The 25,570-nt window shown below is 42.4% G+C and overlaps 1 protein-coding gene across 5 annotated transcripts in view; it reads left to right on the top strand.

The window, feature by feature from the left end:
• The window catches only part of SMYD3 (SET and MYND domain containing 3), a 550,856-nt gene that overhangs the window by 448,142 nt on the left and 77,144 nt on the right, over positions 1-25,570 (top strand). For 4 of the 5 annotated variants that reach the window (XM_042445885.1, XM_042445887.1, XM_042445889.1 and 1 more), the window contains one exon: positions 3,320-3,494. In XM_042445885.1, the coding sequence (XP_042301819.1) occupies positions 3,320-3,494 (175 nt within the window). Of the gene's footprint in view, positions 1-3,319; positions 3,495-4,345; positions 4,994-25,570 lie in introns of those variants that run through there. The other variant, XM_042445886.1, reaches the window with a different exon arrangement.

Below are 25,570 nucleotides of genomic sequence, written 5' to 3' on the forward strand. Positions count from 1 at the left end.
GAGTCAAGGTGGTTCACAAAGATATTAAAAGAAAATAAGAACACATGTAAAACACAAAACAGAGTCAGCTGCTAAAAGAGAATTAAAGTCTAATTTAAAGCATTTGAAAAATAAAATTTAATAAGACATCCGAGAGAAATGTACAGCACCTGATTGGTAACATGGCAAACTGATTTTACTTTCTCAAAAAGTTGCAAATTGTCATTTTGTGCATTTTGTTCCTTGAACCTTTATGAACAGTACACAATGACACAGTAACTCAGCTAATCACATTTAAATTGGTGGCTTCATTTCTGTCACTACAACATCCTGTATTATTATAGTTTCAGTTTAATATTAATAGTAAACTGTTACAGTAATATTACAGTAATATTGCCCTCCACCCCCCTCTCTCTCTGTGTGTGTGTGTGTGTGTGTGTGTGTGTGTATATATATAATATTGTTATTACGTGCCTAATTATTATGTGCTTTCAAGGCAAATCCAACATATGCCAACCCTCTCATAGTGTTTTAAACAGGGTTTGTCATTGCTTTCCTCTGAGGCTAGGTGAGTGTGACTTGCCTAAGGTCATCCAGTGTATTTCCATTGCTGAGTGGTGATTCAAGTCCTGGAGTGCATCTTAAACTGTAGAAATAATGCGGTTTGACACCACTTTAACTGCTGTGGTTTCATCCTACAAAATCCTGGGATTTGTAGTTTTGTGAGGCACCAGCACACTTTGGCAGAGAAGCTAAAAGATGTAGTAAAATTTCAAATTCCAGGATTCCATAGGATGGATCCATAGCATTTAAAGTGGTGTCAAACTGCATTATTTCTACAGTGTGGATGCATCCTTGGTCCTCCAGAGTCCTAGTCCAAATTTTAAACCACTATACTCCACTGGCTCTTAAAAGTGTATAGGCAGGCTTTATGATTCAGGCAATCTCAAGCATATTTCACTAGTCAATAAGTTCCCAAAAGACACAGTGAAACATACCTCTGAGTGAACATGTATGTCAAACATACATATCAAGTTTTAGAATTACATTTGCAGAGGAGATACCTTATTACAAACAATGCAAAAGTGCTGAACATAAAAGCCTTCAATTGAGAAAAAGGACTGGGAATATTCTACAGAATTCTCTAGTGCTCTCCTGAACCACATAGCATTGCAGAGAACTGTAGCATTTACAGAAAATTCTAAACACTTCATGAAACTACAGATCCCAAGATTCCATAAGATAGAGTCATGGTATCAAAGGATGAAAGTGGTACCAAAGTGTAATGTAGTGTGGATACATGCCCTGTCTGATGCCCATATTGATATCCTCTGAGAACCCCTGACATATGGTATAAAACAGGATGAAAGTAGGGCAGAAACAGCTAAGTTGCTATCTTTATTAATATTATAGTAGAGTTTATATTATTATATATTCAGTCAAGGTATTCTGACCAAGGCATTGTTTGCACCTTGTTACACTGACATATAGAAATAATTAAGGTGAAATGTTTTTCAGAAGACTCAAAAGACAGCAATTATAACAATTGTTGACATTCATTTCACATTATCATGTCTGAGCATGTTATCTGCATAAGCAAGTACTGAAGCAATGATTAGACCACTGTGATATTGACATGTATTAAAATTACTCTGTTTTGTTTCACATTTGTTTAAAAGACAAATTTTAAGATGCCAAACTAGATGTGAAGTGTGCAATCATTTGTAACACCTTCTTCAATTCAACTAAATTCATAAATAAACAAACAAATCTATGGGTGGCAGTGGAGCTGTATCAGGAAACTCATGCATTCTGGTCATTCGGCAATCCTGATCCAAATTGTCCCTCAACTCAATTCACTGTGGAACCAAAAATGTACAGCCATCATATTGTACTTGTTTTTCCTCTATAATTAGGAGCTGCTCTGGGAGATTTTTTTAAATTTTATTTTTGATCTGGACTCTCTTCCTGCTTTTAGGCCCCATATAAAAACTGCCATCATCCTACAAGCTGCTTTTAGGATGCACACGCATATGCCCACACTCGCATTAACAAAGACACAGTCACATCTCTTCAGTTGTTATTGTTGTTAACTGCCTTCAACTTGACCCATGATGACCCCATGGATGAGACATCTCCAAGATTCCCTATCTTCCTCTGCTCTGCTCAGGTGCTGCAGGTTCAAGCCCATGGTCTCCTTGATTGAGTCCAACCATCTAACATGTGATCTCTATCTCTTTCTACTGCCTTCTACCTTTCCTAACATTATTGTCTTTTCCAGTGATTCATGCCATCTCATGATGTGGCTGATGTGTGACAGCCTCAGTTTAGTAATTTTGGTTTCCAGAGAGCATTCAGGCTTGATCTGTTCTAGGACCCATTTGATATCTTCAGTACTATGATCATTTGACCCTAAGTGGACTTCTTCCATTTAGCCTCCTCTAATCAATTTTTCAAGGAATCCCTGCTGAAACAAATGCTGAAACACTAAATATGGGAAGTAAATTCATTGTTGTGCACTGATTTTACATTTTGCCTCTCTTTTTTGGCTCTTCTTTGGCACTTTTTTTTTTTTTTGGCTCTTTTTTGGCATTTCTCTTCTTCCTGTTATTTTCTTGCCAACTAAGGAACAAGAAACTGGGAACATCAGTGCCCACTTATGAAAAATATCTTTGTAAGTGAAAGTGATATAGACCTGAGTGGATAACTATTATGTGAATCTGATTCATTTGAACATGAAGATCTTTTGTCTCTCCTGTTAATGTAGTGAAGGAGCTTTTGAAACATTTAATAATTGGATCATTGCAGTGCCTTTTATCACACAGATCACTAATCTAAAACCATTTATCTGTGAAGCCCAGAGCAGTTTTTCCCCATCTTGGTCAATTAACGCTGGACAAAACCCTTTTTAGTCGGAACTGTTACATGAAAGAAATGACAATTACGTATCTGTAGATGGTTTTTAATTTTGTAGAGACATTAAAGCAGAAGTAGTACGCTAGAAAGAGACCACTTATTTTAGGAAAATAGTGCTTTGGAAAGTCAAGAATTAATTATAGCTTGACTTGCCTTCAGTTTTGTATTACTGTACCTGTATTAAAGTAATATATTCTCCCCACCTATTTTTATGATTTTCTAGTGAATATAGAGTTCCTATATAGGAGTTTGTGAACTCTACATTGAAATAAAATGTTTTGCAGTTGAATACTTTATGGGATACTATTCAGATACATAATATGGGATACTGTGTATGGTACCTTAATCTAATATAATTTTACTGTGTGCTTAAGTTTTTCTCAAATTATCATATGGATCAATCCTTAACCACAATAAATGGCAGAGTGGGAGCAAGTTCTGAAGACATGCAAGACATTACTTAAGAACAATGCAGCTCAGCTCCCAGACACAAATATCTACCAGCTGAAAGTGCTTGACCTTGCCATGGATGCCTGCATAAACCTTGGCCTTTTGGAGGAAGCTCTGCATTATGGCCACAGAACTTTGGAGCCTTACAGGTGAGATCTAAAACTGCAATGATCTATTACAATCCAGGAAAGAAAGGTGCTCCACATCCCTACTGTATGATGTCAGTCAAGAAAAGTGGGGGATGGTTCTCACAACAAACGTTGGTCCAGCACAGCTGCAATTTGGACAGGCATGTGTTGTTGTTGTTGATTCCCTTCAACTTAAGGCTGCCCTATGTATGAAAGACTCCCAAGTTCCCCAGTTATCAACTGCCTTGCTCAGGTTTTGCAAACTCACTTTTTTATATATATATATTCTGAGCAGTAATGTACAACTTCTTAGTATATGTGCACTACAATGTTCATAAGACTTTTTTGTTCAAGCTGGCTTTTAAGGAGTAAGTGCTTGCACGGAGCCATTTTATAGGGGAAGGGTGCTTTCTTTTTAACTTTAGTGTGCTTTTAAAGTGTTTTATGCTATTTATAAACAATCATTTTAAAGCAATTTTTTTTAAAAAAATCATTTTAAATCTTATTGTTAAAATTTAGCTCATTCTTTTGATGAGCCACCTTGGTTTCCACTCCAGGATGTATATAAATGAAATAATAATAAATAATGTGAATTCCAAATTCCATCCCTGCTAGAAGAAGAGAGATAAGAGGATTGATATGGCTTGCACTTGATGCCATTCTCTAATTTGGTTGGTAATTAGTGGCAACCCTTTTCCAGCAATGTGTCCAACCTTTCCAGCCAGAACATTTACAGTGTGTTGGCAAAGAACAACCACTCTTCCTCATTTTAACTATTTTGGGGAAATCGCTAACATCTTCCTGCTCTCATTGATGCTGAATTCCACATTATTTGCCATATTTGGGGCACCTCTAACTGTGTACTTCTCTAGATGTTGCTGGTAAACAAATCCCATTGTCCCAGACCAAGACTGAGGCTGGGCAGGCTAATGGGAGCTGCAGACCAACTACATTTGGAGAGTTACAGGTTCCATGTTTTCCTCTTCGACATATATTTTCCTGGAGAGCTTTGGACTCGTTTCCATCAGATCTGTTTGTAGTTTCCAATAAATGCTGTAGTCCAAGGTGCATTTTGTGAGACATGTTCTTCTTTATCTCCTTATAGTGCTTCTTGCTTTTACTCTTGCATGTCTAATTAATTTTGACTGATATGTTTTGAACAAAAGATGAGTCTTTTTCCTTTGAAACAAATAGCAAATGTATGGGAAAATAACGTGGGCGGTAGCCAGGGATGATCAAAGGGAGATCTGCAGTTTTAAAAAGAAATTGTTCATAGGAATGCATTTTTGTAAAAATAAAATTAAATTAGATTGATGAGGAAGCTCAAAAGTTGGCTCTGCAAATATCAGCATTAGTATTGCAGCTGTCGCTACCTGTTTACAGAAGGGAAAGCAGTCAAATCTTCATATAATTGTTGTATGTTCTTGGGAAAGGGGGGTAATTGTGGCAGGGGTTAAGTGTGTCTGCAATAGGAATTAACATTACTAGCAATTGTTGCTGAGAGGGATACTTCCTCTGATACTGGAGGTAATGTATAACCATCGTGGCAAATAGCCACTGATAACCTTTTATTGTGTGCCTTCAAGTTGACTTTAACTTACTGTGAACCTATCTTAGGGTTTTCTTGGCAAGATTTTATTTAGAGTGGGTTTGCCATTGCCTTTCTCTAATGCTGAGTGTGACATGGGTTTTCATGACTGAGTGGGATAATCAAACCCTGGTCTCCCTCAGTCATAGTCCAATGCTTGAAACCACTAGCTCTACTGATAGCCTTTCCCTCCAGGACTTTGTCTAATTTAACACACTGTCAGGAAAGGTGCAGTATTTCCTCAAAATGACTGCTACCTTTTGAATTTATTCCCTTTATTTCCTGTTTCTATTCTATGGTATTTCTTTTACCCTTTGACCTGTAAAGACAGCGCTTCAGGTCAAGAAAATGGCATATCATTTAAAATGCAGAAAGGATTGCAGCAGAAAGCAATTTTAATTTTATCAGTCATTTTTAATATCTTTTTCCATGTTTGCTTAGTGGTGTGTAGCATACTACTGGACTACTGATTATAGCCAAGTTGATACCTTCTCTTCTTCCCACTCCTTCCACTCCCTGTTTGTACACATAAGTGGCATGCTCTGTTAAAATATCTGTGATGGACTGTTGCTGGCACGGGAAGGCTCCTGACCTCCCTCGTACCTTGAAGATGGTGCTGTTAGTCACATCAGGTGCAAAATCATTTCCTGAGGAGAGACAATTTCTGTCCGAGTTCTTTTTAGCTTCAAGCCATCACTACAAGGTTTGACGCACCTGACAAAAAAACAACAACCCAATTTCTCATTACAAGAAGTTGCGCCTGAAGCAGCAGGATATCAAATCCTGGGAAATCTGTTGGGGTGCATTGAATTTCTCCAGTTGAATCAATCTACTGCTTGAGTGCTCCTGCAGTTCCATTACGGCTATCTGTATTCCTTTTCTGAGTTCTAGGAGGAGAAAAATATTCATATTTGTTATCTGCAGGGTATAACTGGAACAACAATCCATCCAGACAAACAGGAGGTGGTATGTCCACTTTTAAAAGGGCTGAAGGAATTGGTCTAAAACCATTTTAACTTCAGGAACTGTATTTACTGTGTGTATTTCCATTATGTGATCAGCAGGGTTGACAGCAACAATAATGTACTAAGTGCAGTTTTTCAAAACGTGTTTTCAATGAAATTGTTCCTAGCTTTTCATTGAACAAACATATTAGTCAGTTGAAGTATCTTTCTAAAGAATATGCTATCTGTGAAACTTTAAGACTTGTTTGCGTTATCCTGTAAACTGACAAATAAATAATACAGTTTGAGTCTCCCTTATCTGGAATTAATAAATTCGAAATATTCCAAAAATCCAAAACTTTTTTCATGGGTGACTGAGATAGTGGCACTTTTACTTTCTCATGATTCATTGTACACAAACTTTGTTTCATACACAAATTAATTAATTAATTAATTAATTAATAATACATTTTATTTATAAACCACTATTCCAAATAGATCATAGCGGTGTACAAGAAAATTATAAAACAGTACAATATATAAAAACAAATGCAATAGATATATGAAACTGATAAAACATTACAGTTACCAATAAAATACATATTAAAACCTCTAAGAACAAGAACAAGCCAGCAGATGTACTTGAGGTTGTTACTCATTTTTGGGGAAGGATCACCTTAACAAGGAACCTCAGGGAAGGCTTGATGAAATAGAAAAGTCTTCAATCTCTTTTTAAAGAGATCTAGGGAGGTGGCGGCACAGAGTTCCTCGGGAAGGGTGCCGAGATGGAAAAAAACTCTCTGTGAAGTTGACATATATCTAAAGGAAGGGATCCTCAACAGATTCTTCCCAGATGACCTGAGTGTGCGGGGCGGATTATATGGGGAGAGGTGGTCCTCCAAGTACCCTGGGCCCAAGCCATTTCGGGCTTTATAGGTTATAACCAAAACCTTGTATTGTTCCCAGAAGCGAACAGGCAGCCAATGGAGATCATGCAGAATCGGTGTTATATGGTCGGCCCTGGGACATCCAGTGACCACCCTAGCTGCCATATTCTGCACTAGCTGAAGCTTCCGGGTTTGGTACAAGGGTTGCCCCATGCAGAGCGCATTACAAAAATCCAACCGAGAGGTTACCAGAGCATGTACCACTGTTTCAAGGTCCCCCCGGTCTAGGTAGGGTCGCAGCTGGCGTATCAGCCGAAGCTGGTAACAGGTGCTTCTGACCGTCGCATCCACCTGAGAAGTCAGCTGGAGCGATGTGTCCAAAAGCACCCCCAAACTGCAAACTGAGTCCTTCAGGGGGAGCGTGACCCCATTCAGGACAGGTGGACAAATTTCACCACCCGGACCGGGGGAGCCTATCACCAGTACTTCCGTTTTTTCTGGATTCAAGCTGAGTTTGTTTTTCCTCATCCAGCCCATTACTGACTCCAAGCAGGCATTTAGAGGAGAGATGCCATCCCTGCATCAGTCGGGGACACAGAGAAGCATATTTGGGTGTCATCAGCGTACTGATAACACCACGCCCCGTGTCTCCGGATGATCTCTCCCAGCGGTTTCATGTAAATGTTAAATAGCATAGGGGACAGAATAGTTCCTTGAGGGACACCAGATGTAAGTTCCCTCTTATTGGAGCAAACGTCCCCCAGCTGCACCATCTGGAATCTACCCGAGAGGTAGGAATGGAACCACTGGAGTGCAGTGCCCCCGATACCTAACTCCCTCAGGCGTTCCAGAAGGATAACATGGTCAATGGTATCGAAAGCTGCTGAGATGTCCAAGAGCACTAACAGGGACACGCTTCCCCTGTCCATGCCCAGACGGAGATCATCGACTAAGGCGACCATGGCAGTCTCAACTCCATAGCCCGCCTGGAAGCCGGTTTGAAATGGGTCTAGAAAATCTGTTTCTTCCAATTAAATAATTGTATACAATAACCTCCAAGCTATGTGTATAACGTGTATATGAAACATAAATGAATTTTGTGTTTAGACTTGGCTCCCATCTTCAAGATATTTCACGGACTTGCCATCCATTGATTCAGACATCCGCAGATGGCAAGCCCGTGTTGTTCCCAATGGCAGTGTGTGCACATGGCCATCTGCCATTTTGGACAGCCCCAGTTGTCCCCAGTGGCAGTGCGTGCATGCGGCTGTGCTGCCATTCGGGACAAAGGAGGCATACCTGAAGTCCTGTTTCTGTTGCCCCTAATGTTGGTACAAATGCATGCATGCGCTGCCACTGGGAACAACAGGGGCTGTCTTCAATGGCACCATGGCCACATGCACTTGCTACATGGGTCAATGGACTTGAGCATCTGCAAATTTTGGTACCTGTGGGGGGGGGGGTCCAGGACAGATCCCCCACGGATACCAAATTTACATATATGTAACTACTGATAATGTGAAATTTAAAAAAATGCAAACACCTATGGTTCCAAGTAAAAGAGACGCAACCTGTAAATCATTTTAAAGCACAGAAATGGTAGCTCATTTTGCTGATTTAAAGGAATACGAAATTCATTTTAAAAGCTGCAAGCATAAGTAAAGTCCTAATCTGCATAAAGAGTTTTACTCAGACCTTGGACTACAGCTCACAGTCAACATGGCTAATATTGCTGGGAGTTATAGTACAAAATGAAACCTTTTCAAGTTCTGAGGTCCACAACAGTTAATTACACATCTATCTTAGTTGGAAGAACTGATATATGGAGCTACTGCACATGGTTTCTCATGAAGCCTTCTCATATTTATTGCTGTTGCATTCATTGTTGGCAGGTTTCCCTTAGAGTAGGCAATGCTGATTGCTTGGCTATTGTGTGAGCAGCATATTGGACTAGAGAGCCCTTTGGTGCAATCCAGCATGGCTCATCCTGTGCTCTTATTTCGAGAACTTTGACACTGCAGTGGCATTAGCCACAATCTAGAACAAGTCATTTAGCATGGAAGTCTGTGGTTTCCTGTAGGAAGAAAATGACTTCAAGCTCCCAGAAATGTTGGCATTTTGTAGTGTTCAAGTGACGCCTTTGCCATTTGTGGCTGGTGTCTTCCTTGTTAGTGTAGTGGTGAATCTGCTATGGTTTTTAGTCTACACATTACAGGAGTGTCAAGAAGACAAAATGATAATTGAATCATAAAATTATAGGTCCAAAACATGCTGCAGAAATAATGCAGTTTGAGACTGCTTCAACTGCCCTGGCTCAGTGCTAGCGAATCCTGGGACTTATAGTTTATTGTGGCACCAGAGCTTTCTGACAGATAAGGCTAAATGTCTCACAAAACTACAATTCCCAGGATTCCCTAGCATTGAGCCAGAGCAGTTAAAGTGGTCTCAAACTGGATTATTTCTGCGGTGTATTTTGGCTAGTATAGGTAAGGAACCGCAAGCATATAGCCTAGCAGTAAACAAAGAGGAGACGAGCTCCAGATGCTCTAAGGATGGCCAATTGTTTATTCAATGTTTAAATAGCCCAGCATGTTTTGGCCACACTAAGCCTTCCTCAGGGGTGAAAACAAATATAAATACACTTGATTTATAATATTTAAGAAGATAGGACAATGTGTTTTAGATCATAGAGTGGTAAGGGCCCTTGAGGGTCTCCTAGTCCAAACTCTTGCCAGTGCAGATGAAATGAAGGGGGATGTTGAAGGACCCATTCCATGAAGTGTGGGTTTTGTTTTGTTTTTTGCACCATTTACCCATGTTAAGGTCAAGTTTAATGGAAGGAAGTCTGTACTCACAAGAATGTGAATATAGTCCCAATTAAGACATGTCAAGCTCCTTTGAAGTTAATAACCCTTGAGTTAGGTGTTCCTTACTTGGAATAGCACCTTTTGACCTCTTTAGCTGCAAAGTCTTCTATGTAATTGTTCATATCAAACTTGGAATGGCATTCTACATCCATTCTTAATTTACTGTGGATGTCTGATGTATGGAAATTAGGGGATTTAGAAACCACTTCTGCTCAACAGCATTGATAGAGAATAGGAGCAGCCCTGAATGTTTGTACTGTTCTGGAGATAGGCAAAGTCAGCATGTTGTTTCTCCTTGAAATGTTGCTTGTTCTGCTTTAATGGAGTTGTTTCTGTTTAGCACCAATGTATCTTAGAAGAGCTGGAAGCTGTGTGAATACAAAAATGATCAAATAAAGCAAAACAAAAATTCTAGATGTTTTTGATTAAAATCATATTTATTTATTTAAAAAGGTATTTTTCCTTAAAATAAAATCTGAAGTTCTTTAAATAGCTAGTTTAACAGATACCTTGGGTTGGGTGTAGACTTGATCATAGTTGGAGTTGGTTCACTGAATCAATAGGATTTGTTAGTTGTGGGTAACATATGATTTATTCATGTAAGTCCCCTGGATTCCATTCAGTTTGTTCTAAGTTTGTTTTAAGTATGATTCAGTGTAATTTAACCTACTGGCTCAAGTTCATCTACTATTACTTGTGGCATATATAACAAGCTGTGATTAATTTGAATTCTATTGCTTTCATTGTGATAGGATCAAGCTAACTTTAACAAGAGAGCCAGATTTCTTTTCTTTGTGAATGATATGTCTATTTACTCCTTTCTCAAATTATTAGCTGCTAGCCTTTTCTTTTGGAAAGTTGTTTCTAAGGAGAGAGTCATAGAGCTAAATCCATTGTTAACCTCAACAGGAGTAGAGCCATTGAAATAAACCACAATGGATTTAATACTACTTAAAGTGTACCTTTACATTGATTGTTCAGCCTTTTCTTCTGTTTTAACCTAGTGATTTGTTTAATACATTTTAATTCTATTTAAATATTTTTGTTGTTTTTACTCTAGAATTGTTCTAAACATTTTATACTCATTTAATTGTATGCCACCCTGAGATCTCAAAATAGAGGACAGGATGGAAATATTTTAATTAATCCGTTAACCGGTCAATTAGCATAAGTGATGCCTAATGTGTACTGTTCATTTCAGTGGGCTTAGTCTTGCTAAGACTAACTGTGGCCTGAATTCAATTGTTAGTTGCAACTACAGTAGATCTATTGAATCAATGGCTGAAAGGTAAGTCAACACTTAGGCAAATCCCTTTGATTAAATAGCTCTACTGTAGTAGTTGTTGGATTTAGGCCATTGGGTTTAGATGTGTCTGGGGTGGGACTCATACAGCCATCCAGATGTTGTTGGACTAAAAGTCTCAATATTCTCATTTTGGCTATGCTGGTTGGGTTTGCTTTGTGTGTGTGATTTAAGCAAAAATCTCCTTTTAAACTCTGTCTGTCTAGAGTCTGGCTATCTGATTGTTAAATGTAAGCCTCATTGCATTTGTCTATTTCATTGTATAGCTAAAAGGACAAATTAAATCTGTTGCAGGTTAGTTCCATAATGTATAATACTACCTAATGCAGCAGGCCACCCATACATGTTTCCATGGCCTTCTTGTCTCTACTTAACACTGTGTAAGTGCAGAGGATAGGCATGCCAGTGGTATAGAGTCTGCAGAAATGAGGCTAGTTAAAATTAATAGACTTTCCCCTTCCTCGATATTATTTCTGTAGACACTTGTGATGTGGACTATTAACAGCATGTGGTACTACAGTACTATGAGTTGATTGCTTTAGCGTCTCATATTTGCTAGAGTGGAGAGTCATCCCTGCATAAACCTTGGCTACTAGGGATTTCAGAAATGTGTGTCAATTCACTGAAAAAAGGAGTAGCAAGGAATATTATAACTTTTTATACTTGATCCTCTTATGCCTTCAAGATGATTTGGATTGGAACTCCTATCATTCCTGACTGGTTCTGATGGGAGTGGCGACCAAACGCATGTAGCAAAATTGCTCTTTCGGTGTAGATGTTTAGGTAGGTGAAAAAAAGGTGATCTACATGTATGAGAGAGGCTTGCAGAAACCCTCCTGTTTTGTAGAAATACACATATGTTCACTGACCACGGAATGCTGTTCTGGGAAGGGGGGCCGGAAAACCATGGTGGAAGGGAAACATAATGGTTAGCAGACTGGCTGCTGGAAATCTGAATAGGAGCACTAAACACTGCAACATTTTGTTACAGATATTATTATTATTATTATTATTATTATTATTATTATCCTGCCTTCCCCCTAGTATTGTGACTCAAAGCATAATGCAGAATATTAAGACTGGAACAGATTTGATACATACAGAAACATCAGTAAAAACATATAAAAGTTAATTTAAAAGCAATAAAACAATATATAAAATTAAAGCCATTAAAATTCATTGAAAAGCAGGACAAAAAAATCAGAGGCAGACATAAAATATGATATAGAAAAAGCAATACCCCTCACATACCAAATAATTTTTTTTAATGTGAATTTATTAGAAATTAGAAAATGTGAAGTAAATCAGGGATTCTTTGGATGCTGGTTCTTTTCCCTGCTTGTTTTTGAAAGCACCACAACAAAGAACATCAAAATGGGGCATATTACCACCAGGGGTTGCTAGTGTTTAAAACTTAATGGTTTCAGAATCAATGGGCAGTCCTTATGGCTGCTCCCTAGAATCCTAAAATTATTGGCAAGAAAATGACAAAGGTAGTTTCCCTTTTGACTATTTGTTACATCCTCATTTATACATTTGATTTCAGATGTGCAGCCATCTGGAAAATGCACTGATTCCATTATGGCAAGTGCATAAAAATGGCAATATTTTGTTGTTAAGATGATCGGAAGATCGGACAGTTGGCTGTTCAAGGCCCGAGGGCTTCATGATGGGGTGAGCTGCTGTCACTACTCCCAGCTTCTGCCAACCTAGCAGTTCAAAAGCATGTGAATGCAAGTAGATAAATAGGTACCACTTCAGTAGGAAGGTAACAGTGTTGGGTGCAGTCATGCTGGCCACATGACCACCAGAGCCATCCTCAGACAATGCTGGCTCTTCGGCTTAGTAATGGAGATTAGCACTGCCCCCTACAGTTGGTTACAACTAGACCTTTATGTCAAGGGACTACCTTTACTTTTACCTTTTATATTCTTATTTACACATTTGATTTCAAATGTGCAGACATCTGGAAAATACACTAATTCTGTTATGATAGGAGCATAAAAATGGCAACACTTTTGTGTTTTATATTTTCACTCTTCCTAATGCACTAACATACGGCGTTGTTTGGTGTATACTGATTCATTGAGTTAGTACACCCTTCAGAACAACATAGGAGGTAGCATCGGAAGTTGTGGGAGGAGGGGGAGTCACCCCCCAAATGCCACAATTGCTGTTCCACTGATGAAAGCTTCCACAAGATCAAAGAAACTTTCGTGAGCAAAGCGACATCAATTAGCTACAATCCATATCTTAAAGACTTCAAAACAACAGAAGTGTGTTTTCTGAATTTTTATAATTTGCATAGCCATGTTATTAGTCCTACTCTTCCTTCTTGGAAGGAGCCCAATCCACCTTTGCTCCGAAGTCCTCATCCTCCCCGATTGACAAGGACAGTAAGAACCTGGACGGATTGGCCAAGAAGTTCTATGCCTCAGCGGCCCTGGACTTGAAGGTGGCCAACTACGCGGCCTGCATGGGAGCCTACATGCAGTACCTCGTAGAAAAGATGGACCCTACCATCGCTGACCTGCCGGACGACAGGAGACGCATGATGTCTGCACTCAGGAATGAGATCCACCTGATAGGCGGACAGCAGATCATCTCTGCCAGGCACTCGACGGACTGTGCGTCGAAGGTCCTCTCTGGTTCTATAGTTCTCAACCGCTACGCATGGCTCACATCTTCGGATCTCACCCCGCAAGCGAAGGCAGCTATAGAGGACATGCCCTTCGACAACTCGGGCTTGTTCCACCGGGACACAGACGAGAAGCTCAGCTTCCGTTATAGGATGAAGACCGCGGCCAGAAAGCACAGTATGTCATCCACTGCGTCCAAGTCCTCACGCCAGAGGTACCCTAGTCAGCGCCCTTGGCAGCCAGGTGGCCAGTACCGCTTCCAGCCCCAAGATCGTCCTTATCATCAGGACACTCAGCCTCAAGGCCGATCCTCCCGGTCGCCTGCCCCACCAGCTGACAAGCGCCAGTCTTCCCAACCCAGATACCAGCAGGGTTATAGGAAGAAAGATGGCAGAGGAAAGAAAAGGTTCTGATGTGTCCCCGCACACCTTGTCACCTCCAACAGGTTGAGCCCTTTCTTCAACACCTGGGCCGCCATCACTACGGACTCTTGGGCACTTAACATCGTCCGCAGGGGCTATGCCCTAGAGTTCTCTGAGCTCCCACCAACTGGAGCTTTTATTTCAGCTGTCCCCTCGGACACCCTTCTTGACGAAGTGTGCACTCTTCTAAACAAAGGCGCTATTGAACCCGTCTCCCCCTCTGAGTTCAAGCGCTGCTTCTTTTCCAGGTACTTCACTGTACCAAAGAAAGACTCTGGCCTTAGACCCATAATGGATCTTCGGGCCCTCAATGACTTTATTGTTTATAAGAAGTTCAGGATGGTAACCCTTGCTTCTATCTTACCACTCCTGCAGGAAGGCTACTGGTTCGTGACACTGGACTTGAAGGACGCCTATTTCCACATCGCGATCCTGGAGGACCACCACAGGTTCCTCGCCTTCGCTGTCAGCCACCAGGCCTATCAGTACAAGGTCCTTCCTTTCGGCCTGTCAACAGCCCCAAGGATTTTCACCAAGTGCATGGCACCCGTGGTGGCATACCTGCGTCAAAGGGGAATCACAGTCTTCCCATACCTGGACGACTGGCTCTTCGCAGCATCCTCAAAGGACACTTTACTCAAGCAGCTGGAATTTTCCCTGTCCCTGCTGCAAGCACTGGGACTACAGGTCAACTTCGACAAGTCCAACTTGACTCCTACCAAGTGAATAGACTTTATAGGAACAACGCTGGACTCTGTATAGATGAGGGCATACCTTCCAGAGACAAGGTTCCAAACCCTCTGTGCATCCCTGAAGCCCTGCCTTCGCCAAAGACGCCTTCAGGCCCGTGCAATGTAAGTCGCCATGGGACACCTAGCCTCCACCACTTTCGTCACACCGTGGGCCAGACTGCGCCTCAGGCCCATTCAATCTTGGTTCCTCTCCGTGTTCGACCCCGTCCGAGACACGTCTACCAAACTGCTCACCATCCCGAGGACTGTACAGAGGTCTTTACGATGGTGGCTCCAGTCTGACATCTGTGTGGGGATGCCATTTCTACCCCCTCAGCCAGATCTCTCTCTGACTACGGACGCCTCCCTGCAAGGATGGGGCGCCCACACACTGGACCTTACAATAAAGGACAAATGGTCACCAGCAGAAGCTACTCTCCACATCAATGTCTTGGAGATGCTTGCCGTGGAGAAAGCACTCAGAGCCTTTCAGTCGGTCCTCGCAGACAAGGTGGTGCTTCTTCTCACCGACAACACCACCGTTATGTACTACCTCAACAAACAAGGGGGTACAAAGTCGAGGACTCTGATGTCAGTCACCATCCGCATCTGGGAATGGTGCATAGGACACAAAATTCTGCTACAATGCATCCATCTGCCCGGTGACCAGAACGACCTTGCAGACTAACTCAGCAGGTCATCCTCCACTTGCCACGAGTGGAGACTGCATCCAGAGGTGGTGTCCCAACTCTTCAATCGCTGGGGAACCCCCCTCCTCGACCTGTTTGCCTCCCGGCTGAACGCCCACACCGCAAGATTTTGCTCACGGTACAGGGAGCTAAGATCGGAAGGGGAAGCCTTCCAGCTCAAATGGACTCAAGGCCTCCTGTATGCCTTTCCTCTGTTTCCTCTGATCACACAGGTCCTCTCGAAGATGTTGGCCGACCACACGGACGCAATCCTGATAACTCCGTGGTGGCCCAGGCAGCCTTGGTTTGCTCCGCTCCTACAACGAGCGCAGGACCATCTCCGCTTGGAGCACCGGCCCAACCTGCTCTCGCTCCACGGCGGACAAGTTCACCATCCCGAGATGCAATCTCTTCCACTGGTAGCATGGAGGATTCGATCCTGAGGACACTTCCATCCGGTGTACAGGATATTATCAAGGCAGCACAGAGACCGTCCACACAGGGATCCTATGCCTACAAATGGGATAGGTTCCTAACCTTTCTACAAGCAAAGAACATTCCACCATCCCGTGTCTCCATCCCTGTGGTCCTGGACTTTCTCATGACCTTAGCAGACGCAGGTCTCTCCTTGAGTTCTATCAAGTGCTACCTGTCTGCCATTTCATCTCACTACCTATTTCAGGACAAGCCTTCTCTGTTTGGGATCCTCTCATAAAGAGGTTCCTTAAGGGATTCAACAATTTGCATCCACAGATTCTAGACCCTACACCACAGTGGAGTCTAGACACCGTCCTGGCACATTTGGTGTTTGAGCCCTTAGCTACCACGGACATGAGACTCCTGACTTGGAAGACGGCCTTCCTGGTAGCTATCACGTCAGCCCGCCGAGCTGGTGAATTGTGTGCCCCGAGGATGGACCAGCCCTTCCTCCGTTTCCATAAGGACAAGGTGGTGCTCCGTACAGACATCACTTTTTTGCCAAAGGTGGTGTCTGCCTTTCACATCAACCAGGACATTGTTTTGCCAACTCTGGCTCCTAATCCGACCACAGACTCTGAGCGTCAGCTCCATGCCCTGGATGTCCGCAGGGCGGTGGCGTTCTATCTGGACAGGACATCTGCTTCCAGGCGTTCGGAGAGATTTTTTGTGTGCTACTCTGAAGCCAAGAAGGGGCTGCCGGTGTCACTGCAGAGGTTCTCCAAGTGGGTGGCCAACACCATCCACCTCTGCTATGAACTGGCTGGAAAGCCTCTACCAGGTCGGACTAGAGCCCATGCAACTAGGGCGGTAGCCGCATCCTCAGCCTTTTTGACAGGGATTCCCCTTGAGGATGTGTGCAAGGCAGCTGTCTGGTCCCAGCCATTGACATTCATTAGACATTACAGGCTGGACGCAAGGGCCAGGCACGATGCAGCCTTTGGGAGGGCAGTGTTACTTTCTGCCATGCACTAACCTGTGTACTGTGAATAAATCACTCAGGTATTTGGTTTACGTATTTATTGTCATTTGACTATTTGATATTGACACTCCCTCCTCCACAGACTATAGCTCGCTAGTCTAAACCCATTTGTGTGATTCGCAGAGACCACGAAGAAGAAGAACAGGTTGCTCACCTGTAACTGTGTTTCTTCGAGTGGTCATCTGCAAATTCACACAAACCTGCCCATCCATCCCCTCAGTGTATGCTCATTTGACAACGCTTGTTGCTGCGCTGATTAGCGGCTCATTCGGAACTGAAGAAGAGTGAGCCACCAGGGGCCTTATATATGGGTGGGCGGAGCTACCGCCAAAAAGTTGCAGAAAGAAAAATTGCTTTCTGCCTAGAGATTCTAGAAGTTTCCGAGGATTGCTGCGTAGGCGCAGAATAAACCCATTTGTGTGAATTCGCAGATGACCACTCGAAGAAACACAGTTACAGGTGAGCAACCTGTTCTTTTTCTTTTCAAAGTGAAAATTGTAATATTGTCAAAGGAAGAAGAGAGAGGCCCTGTACATATGGGCCCTTTAGCACGTCATGGCAACGTGCTAGGGTTGCCTTGGGGCACTGTTTCCAGACGCCCCACAACACTAGGATGTCGCCAGGATGTCACAGCTATGCGGTGCCGTATACACGGCGCGCACAGCTGTGACATCACTGCTGTGCGGCAACGTATACACAGCGCGCACAGCTGTGACGTCACTGCCGTGTGCCTTCCACATGGGTGCGCGTGGCAGCGACGTCCTTGCAGGCAGTTTGCAGCAGCACTAAAAGGAGCCACTTTTTAGCGGTCCTTTTGTTTCTGCGTAGCTGTGCCGCACAATTTGGATGCTGTGGCACGGTTACACGGAAAAGAGGCAGCCATTGGCTGCCTCTTTCTGGCGGTCTGTACCCCGCCATAGTTAGATACACACATCATACACACATACATGGGATTGAGAGGACATGACTATAACTTTCACAAGAGCTTTGGAAGTTATTTTATGGACTACAACTCCCAAGCCAATATCCTAAACAGTTCTAGTGGAGATTAAAAGTCTGCTGATGTAGGTACATGTGAGGAGGAGAAGGCCTTGCTGTGTGATGGCATGTGGCAGTGGTGAAATAAAAAAATAAAGGTGGAGGTGACGGGAGGTAGAGGAAGCTACTCACTCTGAACTCTTTATTTATTTTTGAATGCCTCTTTTGGTGGGATCCTCACTGTCAAAGTACTATGGCTCATCTGCCCTGAAAAATCTTCTGTACCATGGCACAGGTGATTTTCCAGGTCACCACCTATATAGTGCCTTGGCCCAAGGACCCCTTGTAGCCAGGAATTAAAAAAATAAGCACCTTGGAGCCAGTATCCAAAAGACAGTATATGGCAGACTCTTATTCCCATTGTTGCCATTTTTTCACTTGTGCAAGGACACTTTTCTGTATGACTGCAAACACTATCAAATTGTTACCTGGCTGGGCAGTTCTGGGAACTGAACCTCAAAAAAGTAACTTTTCCAGTTTCTGGTCTCCAAAGTGTTTTTCATTTCCCCATATACTGGAAATCTACAGTCTACTTGCAAAGTCTGTCTCTTGTGATCTGGGGTCCAGCTTTATTTGAAAGAAGCTGTTGTATCATAAGAACCAGTAATGATGCTATGACTTCTGATACATGATTTATAAAGATGTATCCATAAATGACTTCCTTCAGCAGCCCTTCCTGTGCCCTAAATTCCCTGAAAGCTATTCTGGAAGGCTGGGAATTTTTCAGTACCAAAAAGGGCTGTAAAAGGAAGGGGCAAAAAAATCCTGAGGGTCACATTGGATTTAGCCCTGTAAATCCATACCCTCCAACTGTCCTGCAGTGGCAGGGACAGTTATGATTAATCTTTTGTCCCACTTTCTCAGCTGCTTTTAAAATGTCCCAGTTTCTGTCTTCTCCTCCCACATTTTCCCTTTGTCCTCAGCTTACTTCCATTGGTGTGCAAACCAAGTTCAAAAGTGCAACAGAAGTTGGCACTGAATTAACTCTGTTGGGGGGAGAAGAGTAAGCAAGGGATCCTTGCTCTTCCCAGTAAGCTCAAGCAAAAACAAATCATGTGTTATTCCTCATTAATAGCTTTTGCCATCTTGACCACACTCTGATGTTGCTTGGCCACAAATATCCCAGTTTCCATCTGTTGTAAGTCCAGATTGTTTCTCACAGCAGAATGAAATTACTAATCAGACTGAAGCACTGTATTTTCTGGCATATAAGACTACTTTTTAACCCAGGAAAATCTTCTCAAAAGTTGGGGATCGTCTTATACACCAGGTGTCGTCTTGTATTGTGGGTGCTGAAACTTCCGAGCCGGACTGGAGAATCTGCAGTCGCCGCATATGGTGGGGGGGAGCTCAAAAACAGCTGTGGTTGCATCCCCTCCCTATGTGGCGACCATATGAAAGCAGCAAGGGCAGCGCTGTACAAGTACAGTAGAAGAAAATCTTGGAGACAGGGAGGGCTGGGCAGGCAGGGAGAGCTGACCAATCCAAGCAGGCTTTGTATACAACAAGTTTTCCTGCTAAGTACCTGCATGTCATAAGTATTTGTATTAAAATTACCTTATTGAAATCAAATCTGATGTTTTTTAATTTTTATTTGGTGTGCGTTGGAAGAGGGGTAGTCTAGCTGGAGGTCCTTCCAAACTTTCAGGCAGGGAACATGTGATTGTTTCTTCTGCAAAGAACAAGGTTCTCTCTTTTTCTTTCTCTCCCCCCCTCCTTCCTTCACTTTCTTGGGGTGGAAGTTAAAAACAAATCCTATGCCCCCATGACATGTTTGTATGTTTTAATGGGACTATAGGGTTGATTATTTATTTAAAATTAAATATTATTAAGATATATGTTAATCTTCACAAATAAATTCACAAAGCTAAAGAATCACAGAAGTGATACCATATGTATTTATTTATTTACTTCATTAAGTGCAGCACTGATAACGCGCACTGTAGCAAAACATTCTCAGGACAACTTGTAACAAGAGCAATAAGATTAACAGTCTAAAAGAGTGTTGAACACAATTTGAGAAGCAGAAAATAAAACAGACTAAAATGGATTTAACAGGTGGTAACAGGTTTTAAAATGTCTGAGGGAATACAATGTGGAAAGATTGTTTTGAATGTTTTAGAAAGCCCTTATTCTTAGATGACCATATTTGTACGTCTCATTTTCCATGATAGTTTCTGACAATGCCAGTAAAACCATGTGCAACAGCAGGCTTTATCATACCCACCTTTTTATATAATATATAACTTAATACCACTGATTTTGTGACTGGGGATCAGTGGATAGGTGATATTTAGGCCTCATGAAAATTTCCATGTCAAACATCAGTCTTAATTCTATGTTTCTTGCAACAAAAATAAAAGGCAAAGGATTCTATGTTTCTTGCAACAAAAATAAAAGGCAAAGGAAGTCATTTCAAACAAAATAATGAAAGAAAGAAGAAAGCCTTGGCTAAACAAGACTATATATTTATTATGTTTTTCAATGGTAAAAAGTATATGTTAGTCATAGCTTGTGATTTTCCTTACCTATATCTTTTGGATTTAGTGTACTTAATTTTGTCATTGGCCACTGGAAGATAAACAGTGGGTTAATTTGCTAGTCTGATTGCTGAGACATGTACCTGTGAGGAATTGCAAGGAATACACATTTCCACTAATGTCTAATTTGACTCTTATTTACAGAGTTGGATTCAGATTCAAGTGTGCCTACTTCCTCCTCCTTACAGCATCCCCTAACACCCCCTCCAAAAAGAAAGCTATGCAAATAGAGTGAGTTGTGATGAAAATTTGGAAGAGGCCATTTCTGTGAATCCAACTTGTTGAATGCAATCCAGGATCTAGCTCACATTCTGCAGAGATTGTCTACATATCATTAAATTTAAGACTGAGTGCCGTGGCACCAGTAACAAGAGAGAGGAGGAAAAACTCTCCAGGATTTCACCATTTATTGCAATTAATGATATGTGTCAAGAACTATACTTTTAAGAGAACACAGCTAGATTCTACTGAAACAGGTTCTGTAACCAGAAGAATGAACAATTGATGTGTTGCTATTTGTGAAGGTGTTGATCTCTTTGAGTCTGAAGATGCTAAATGGGAACAGATAACGGTGGGATACAGACGGGCAGGGGAAGACGTCTTGGAGGTGTATTCTGCTGAATACGGAGCCTCCAGATCACCCGCCCCGGGGGCGTGGCTCAGGTGTATGGGGCTTCCACACTGGGGGCAGTGAAGACGCCTCACCTGGGGCCGTTTCTGACCCGCAGTTTCCATACCGCCGCCTCGGAGGACGCCGCAAAGAGAGAGGCAGCTTCCTCACGGGCGGCCAAAAATGGGGCTTTTTTTTTCTTTTGCCGGCTGGCGGATACGCAGCTGCGGCGCTCAGCACTGGCGGCAGAAAGCATATGTGCACATTTAAAGCACCCAAGCCCCTTTAAACTTTTTCCCCCGCCCTGGCCAAGAACAAAGGTGGTCTCCTGCCAGCTGGTGATCAGCTGGTGTTGGCATCCTTGTCTGCTTGCACATTGCCAATGTCACCAGCATCATGGATGCCTCCTCTCCTTTGGTCCCCGCGCTCTTGCTGAATCTGCAATGCACAGCCACAGCTGTCGCCGCTGCCACCGCTGTCCCCCTGCCATCCCCCATCACCTCCCTTGTACATATGTAAATATTTAAAGTTTTAGCGTTTTTTTATTGTTAGGTGAAAATGGCACAGGAATGTGTGTAGGGGTGCACTTTAAATTCCAAACTTTCCACGATTCTAGCAGCGCATGCGTACATGCAGCTCTAGGGTTAGGGTTAGGGTTAGGGTTACGAGTCTTAAAATGCGCTGCAGCTGTGCTGCAGCTTCCGCACCTGCATGGCAGCTGACGCTGCAATTAAAGCCTGACTGCAAACTGCGCATGTTCCAGGACCCCGACTCATTACGCGACGCAGTAGACACGGAGCTTTTAAATGGGCAACTTAAATTAGCGGCGTAGCAATTCTGGCGTACCGGTGCAGCAGCTTACAGACGGAGATGCACAGCTGCGCACTATATAGAAAAGAAGCGGGGGAAAGCAGCACCTTTTTAATGCCACTTCTTCCCGCTTGGGGCTTGCGGGCGGCGTGTTCATGGCGGCATTCAGGTAAGGGCCGTCTGAAGGCTATACCTTCATGACGTCATGAACACACCCCTTTTTGCCCGTCTGTATCCCGCCAACATCAATGCTATATCTCAGTGGCAGATCTAGGAATGCTTGGAATTTTAGTTTCAGTCCCTAGCATCTCCACTTAAAAGGATCTTAGATAGCATGGCTTTGGGGGGGGGGGGGATACACCTGTATATGAGATAGATTTCAACCAGAACGGAAAACCCTGAGCTAGATGTTGTCTGTGTATTTATGAATGAAAACTGGGTTTGGCATATGCATTTTAATGATAAGCCCTTTTTGCTATGCCTTCTCCTCTTTGTGAATGAAGGCACAATCTGAATCTAAACTAAAACAAGAGCTGCATCTGCACTGCAGAAATAATACAGTTTGACATCACTTTAATTGCCATGGCTCAGTGCTATGGAATTCTGGGATTTGTAGTTTTGTGAGACTTTTAGCTGCTGCTATCACAGAGTTCTGGTGCCACAACAAATTACAAATGCCAGGATTCCATAGCATTGAGCAATGGCAGTTAAAGTGGTGTCAAACTTCTTTTTTTTTTTTCCTGCAGTGCAGATGCAGCCATAGAGGTACATAATTCCTGACATGTCAGTCTAGTGCTTCCTACTATTACTACTGACAATCTTGAGTGACAGAATATTGTATGTTTGTGGTACAACATATTGCAAATAGTGGTAGCTTGTGACTTCTGTGTAAGTGGAATTGAAAAATTGCTGGGTGGGGGAGAGAGGCCAGATGCTAGGCCTTATGCTCCAATTTGTTCAGCTTCTTGAATAGCTCTTTTAAAGTTTAGACCAAATCCTTGAATATTATGAGATCCAGGAGCTGCCACTGGTTCTAAGCAACCAAGAGGTACCCAAGGGAATCATAGAGTTGGTAGAGACCACAAGGGCCATCCAGTCCAATCCCCTGCCATGCAGGAGCTCACAATCATCTGGTATCCTTTCTTCCCAGCCCCATAAATGAGCAATTTCCTTAATCCATCATTTCATTCTGCCTCCCTTGGTTGGTTTCTTCATAGGTATTCAAACTACAAAGAATGACTGTGCTATTTCTTTCTTTCTACAAGTCTCTTATTTATGGGTTAACAGGAGATGTGTACAATACACATTTGTCATACCCCCTGGAATTTGATCTTGCACCCCTTTGGGGTGTGGGTACCCCAGGTTGGGAACACCTGATCTAAACAGAATTCATCCTGCTCCCTTAATAACTTTTAAGATTGTGCAATTTAGTTGTGTAAATCACTGATTGGGTCACATAACTGTTTTGGCATGATGCGAATACACAGCCTTTGGTGATATATGCAAGCAATAAATCTATGGTGACTGGTCTTCCACACAACAGAAATAAAGCATTTGGACATCATTTTAACTGCCATGGCTCCAATCTGTGGAACACTGGGATTTGTAGTTTGGTGAGGTATTTAGACTGATCTGTGAGAAAGGTATTTAACCTGCTCTGTCAGAGAGTTTGCTTTACCAAACTAAAAATCCCAGGATTTTGTAGGATTGGGTCATGGCAGTTCAAGTGGTGTCAAACTATTTCTGCAGTGTGACTACACTCTCAGTTACTTCACTAGTCATTGAATTCCCTTACTAGAGCTTACCCATTTGTTTTAAGAAGAGTTTTACAGTGTCATTGTAAATCATGGCCATGTAATACTGGGGAGCTCGGAGAGCTGCTTTAAATCAGATTCATCATTCAGTGCTGTGCAATAAGCAACATCTCACTAAGGTGAAATACACGGATTTTTTATACACGGATTTAAGCATACACGGTTTGAAAATGTTCCAAAAAAGTATAAATTTACCTTGATGTTCCATTTTTTATTAGGGACACCATTTTGCTATGTCATTATACTTAATGGGACTTGAGCATACACGGATTTTGTTATACACGGGGGATCTTGGAACCAAACCCCAGTGTATAACAAGGATCCACTGTATTACAAGGGTTTACATAAAAGGCACACACAACTGTATTTATTAGTAGTTTTTGAAAGTGTGTGCATCTTCTGTGTTTGCCTCCTTCCCCATTTCTGTCTAGTTTGTAGATTTTCAACTTAAAGAGGAAACAAAGAATGTTCTTATTTGAAAGTTCTTCCAAAAGTGAAGATGCTGTGCTGTTTAAACATTGTGGGTATATGTGTGTGTATGTGTGTGTGCATGTTTGTCAGTAAACATTGTCACAACTGAAAACACTTGCTAAAGAGCAATATCAGCTTTCTTCAGCTGTGTTGTGCACATTTGGAAGGACCTGTCAGCTGGCTGTCAAAGATTGGAGAAAAAAGTCCATCATCAAAGGAAACTCATTATTGCCCCCAGTCATAGCATGAATGCCTTTCTGTAGCCACTCAGGTGTGTTTCTAAAAGCAATACACTACAAGGGGTTAGTATACATTAAAGCTGGCTAGCATTTCAGAAGCAAATGGATAGAAAGGAAAGTGGACTGCTGGGAAAGCAGTCGAGTCACCTCAATCTATTAATTTCTGCCAAGTAAAGAAAGCAAATATTGTAGGATTGATAGAGTTAATAACATATCGCACAACACTGGCAAAAATACAGTATAGATTTGAAATGGAAAAAGAAACTCAAATTTAAGAAGGCAATGTTATCTTTCTTAGAAAAAGATAATTAAATTGTTGCTTTTATTTTTTGTAACTGTATTTTTAATTTTAACCAGTTATTTGAAAGTAATGTGAAACAAAAACAAATCTTAAAAGAAGTAAAGCATCATGTTATTATATAGTTTTCTGTGGGTTTTTCAGGCTGTGTGGCCATGTTCTAGAAGAGTTTCTTCCTGACGTTTTGCCAGCATCTGTGGCTGGCATCTTCACAGAATACTTCAAAACACCAAGTGACATGGTTGCAACTGGAAGAGGAGAGTTGGGAGAGTGGCATTTCTTCTCGTTGGCTTCCCAAACACCCCCCTCCCTGGAACAAGTGGACTGAGGTGGTGAGGTGGCGACAAGACAAGGCTTGCCAGTGAGAGCGGCAGGCTCTCTCTCCTTAGCCCACCAAGCCCCTCCAGACCAAGGACTGAGCCCTGCGGAGCCTTTAAGACCTGTGGCTCCACAGCTGTTGGAAGGGGTGTGCCGGAGGAACCAGCGAGCCTTTATGGCCAGCTCCCATTGCTCCACTGGAACTTCAAAACACCAAGCAGCACGGCTGCAGCTGGAGGAGGAGAGTTGGGAGAGTGGCATTTCTTCCCGCTGGCTCCCCAAACACCCCCCTCCCTGGAACATCTGGACTAAGGTGGCGAGGTGGCGACAGGACGAGGCTTGCCAATGAGAGTGGCAAGCTCTCTTTCTTTAGCCCACCAAGCCCCTCCGGAAGATCAAGGATTGCGTTGTCACAGCACCTTGAAGCCTG

Source organism: Sceloporus undulatus, chromosome 1 (assembly GCF_019175285.1).
Source record: "Sceloporus undulatus isolate JIND9_A2432 ecotype Alabama chromosome 1, SceUnd_v1.1, whole genome shotgun sequence".
Lineage (NCBI taxonomy): Eukaryota > Metazoa > Chordata > Lepidosauria > Squamata > Phrynosomatidae > Sceloporus > Sceloporus undulatus.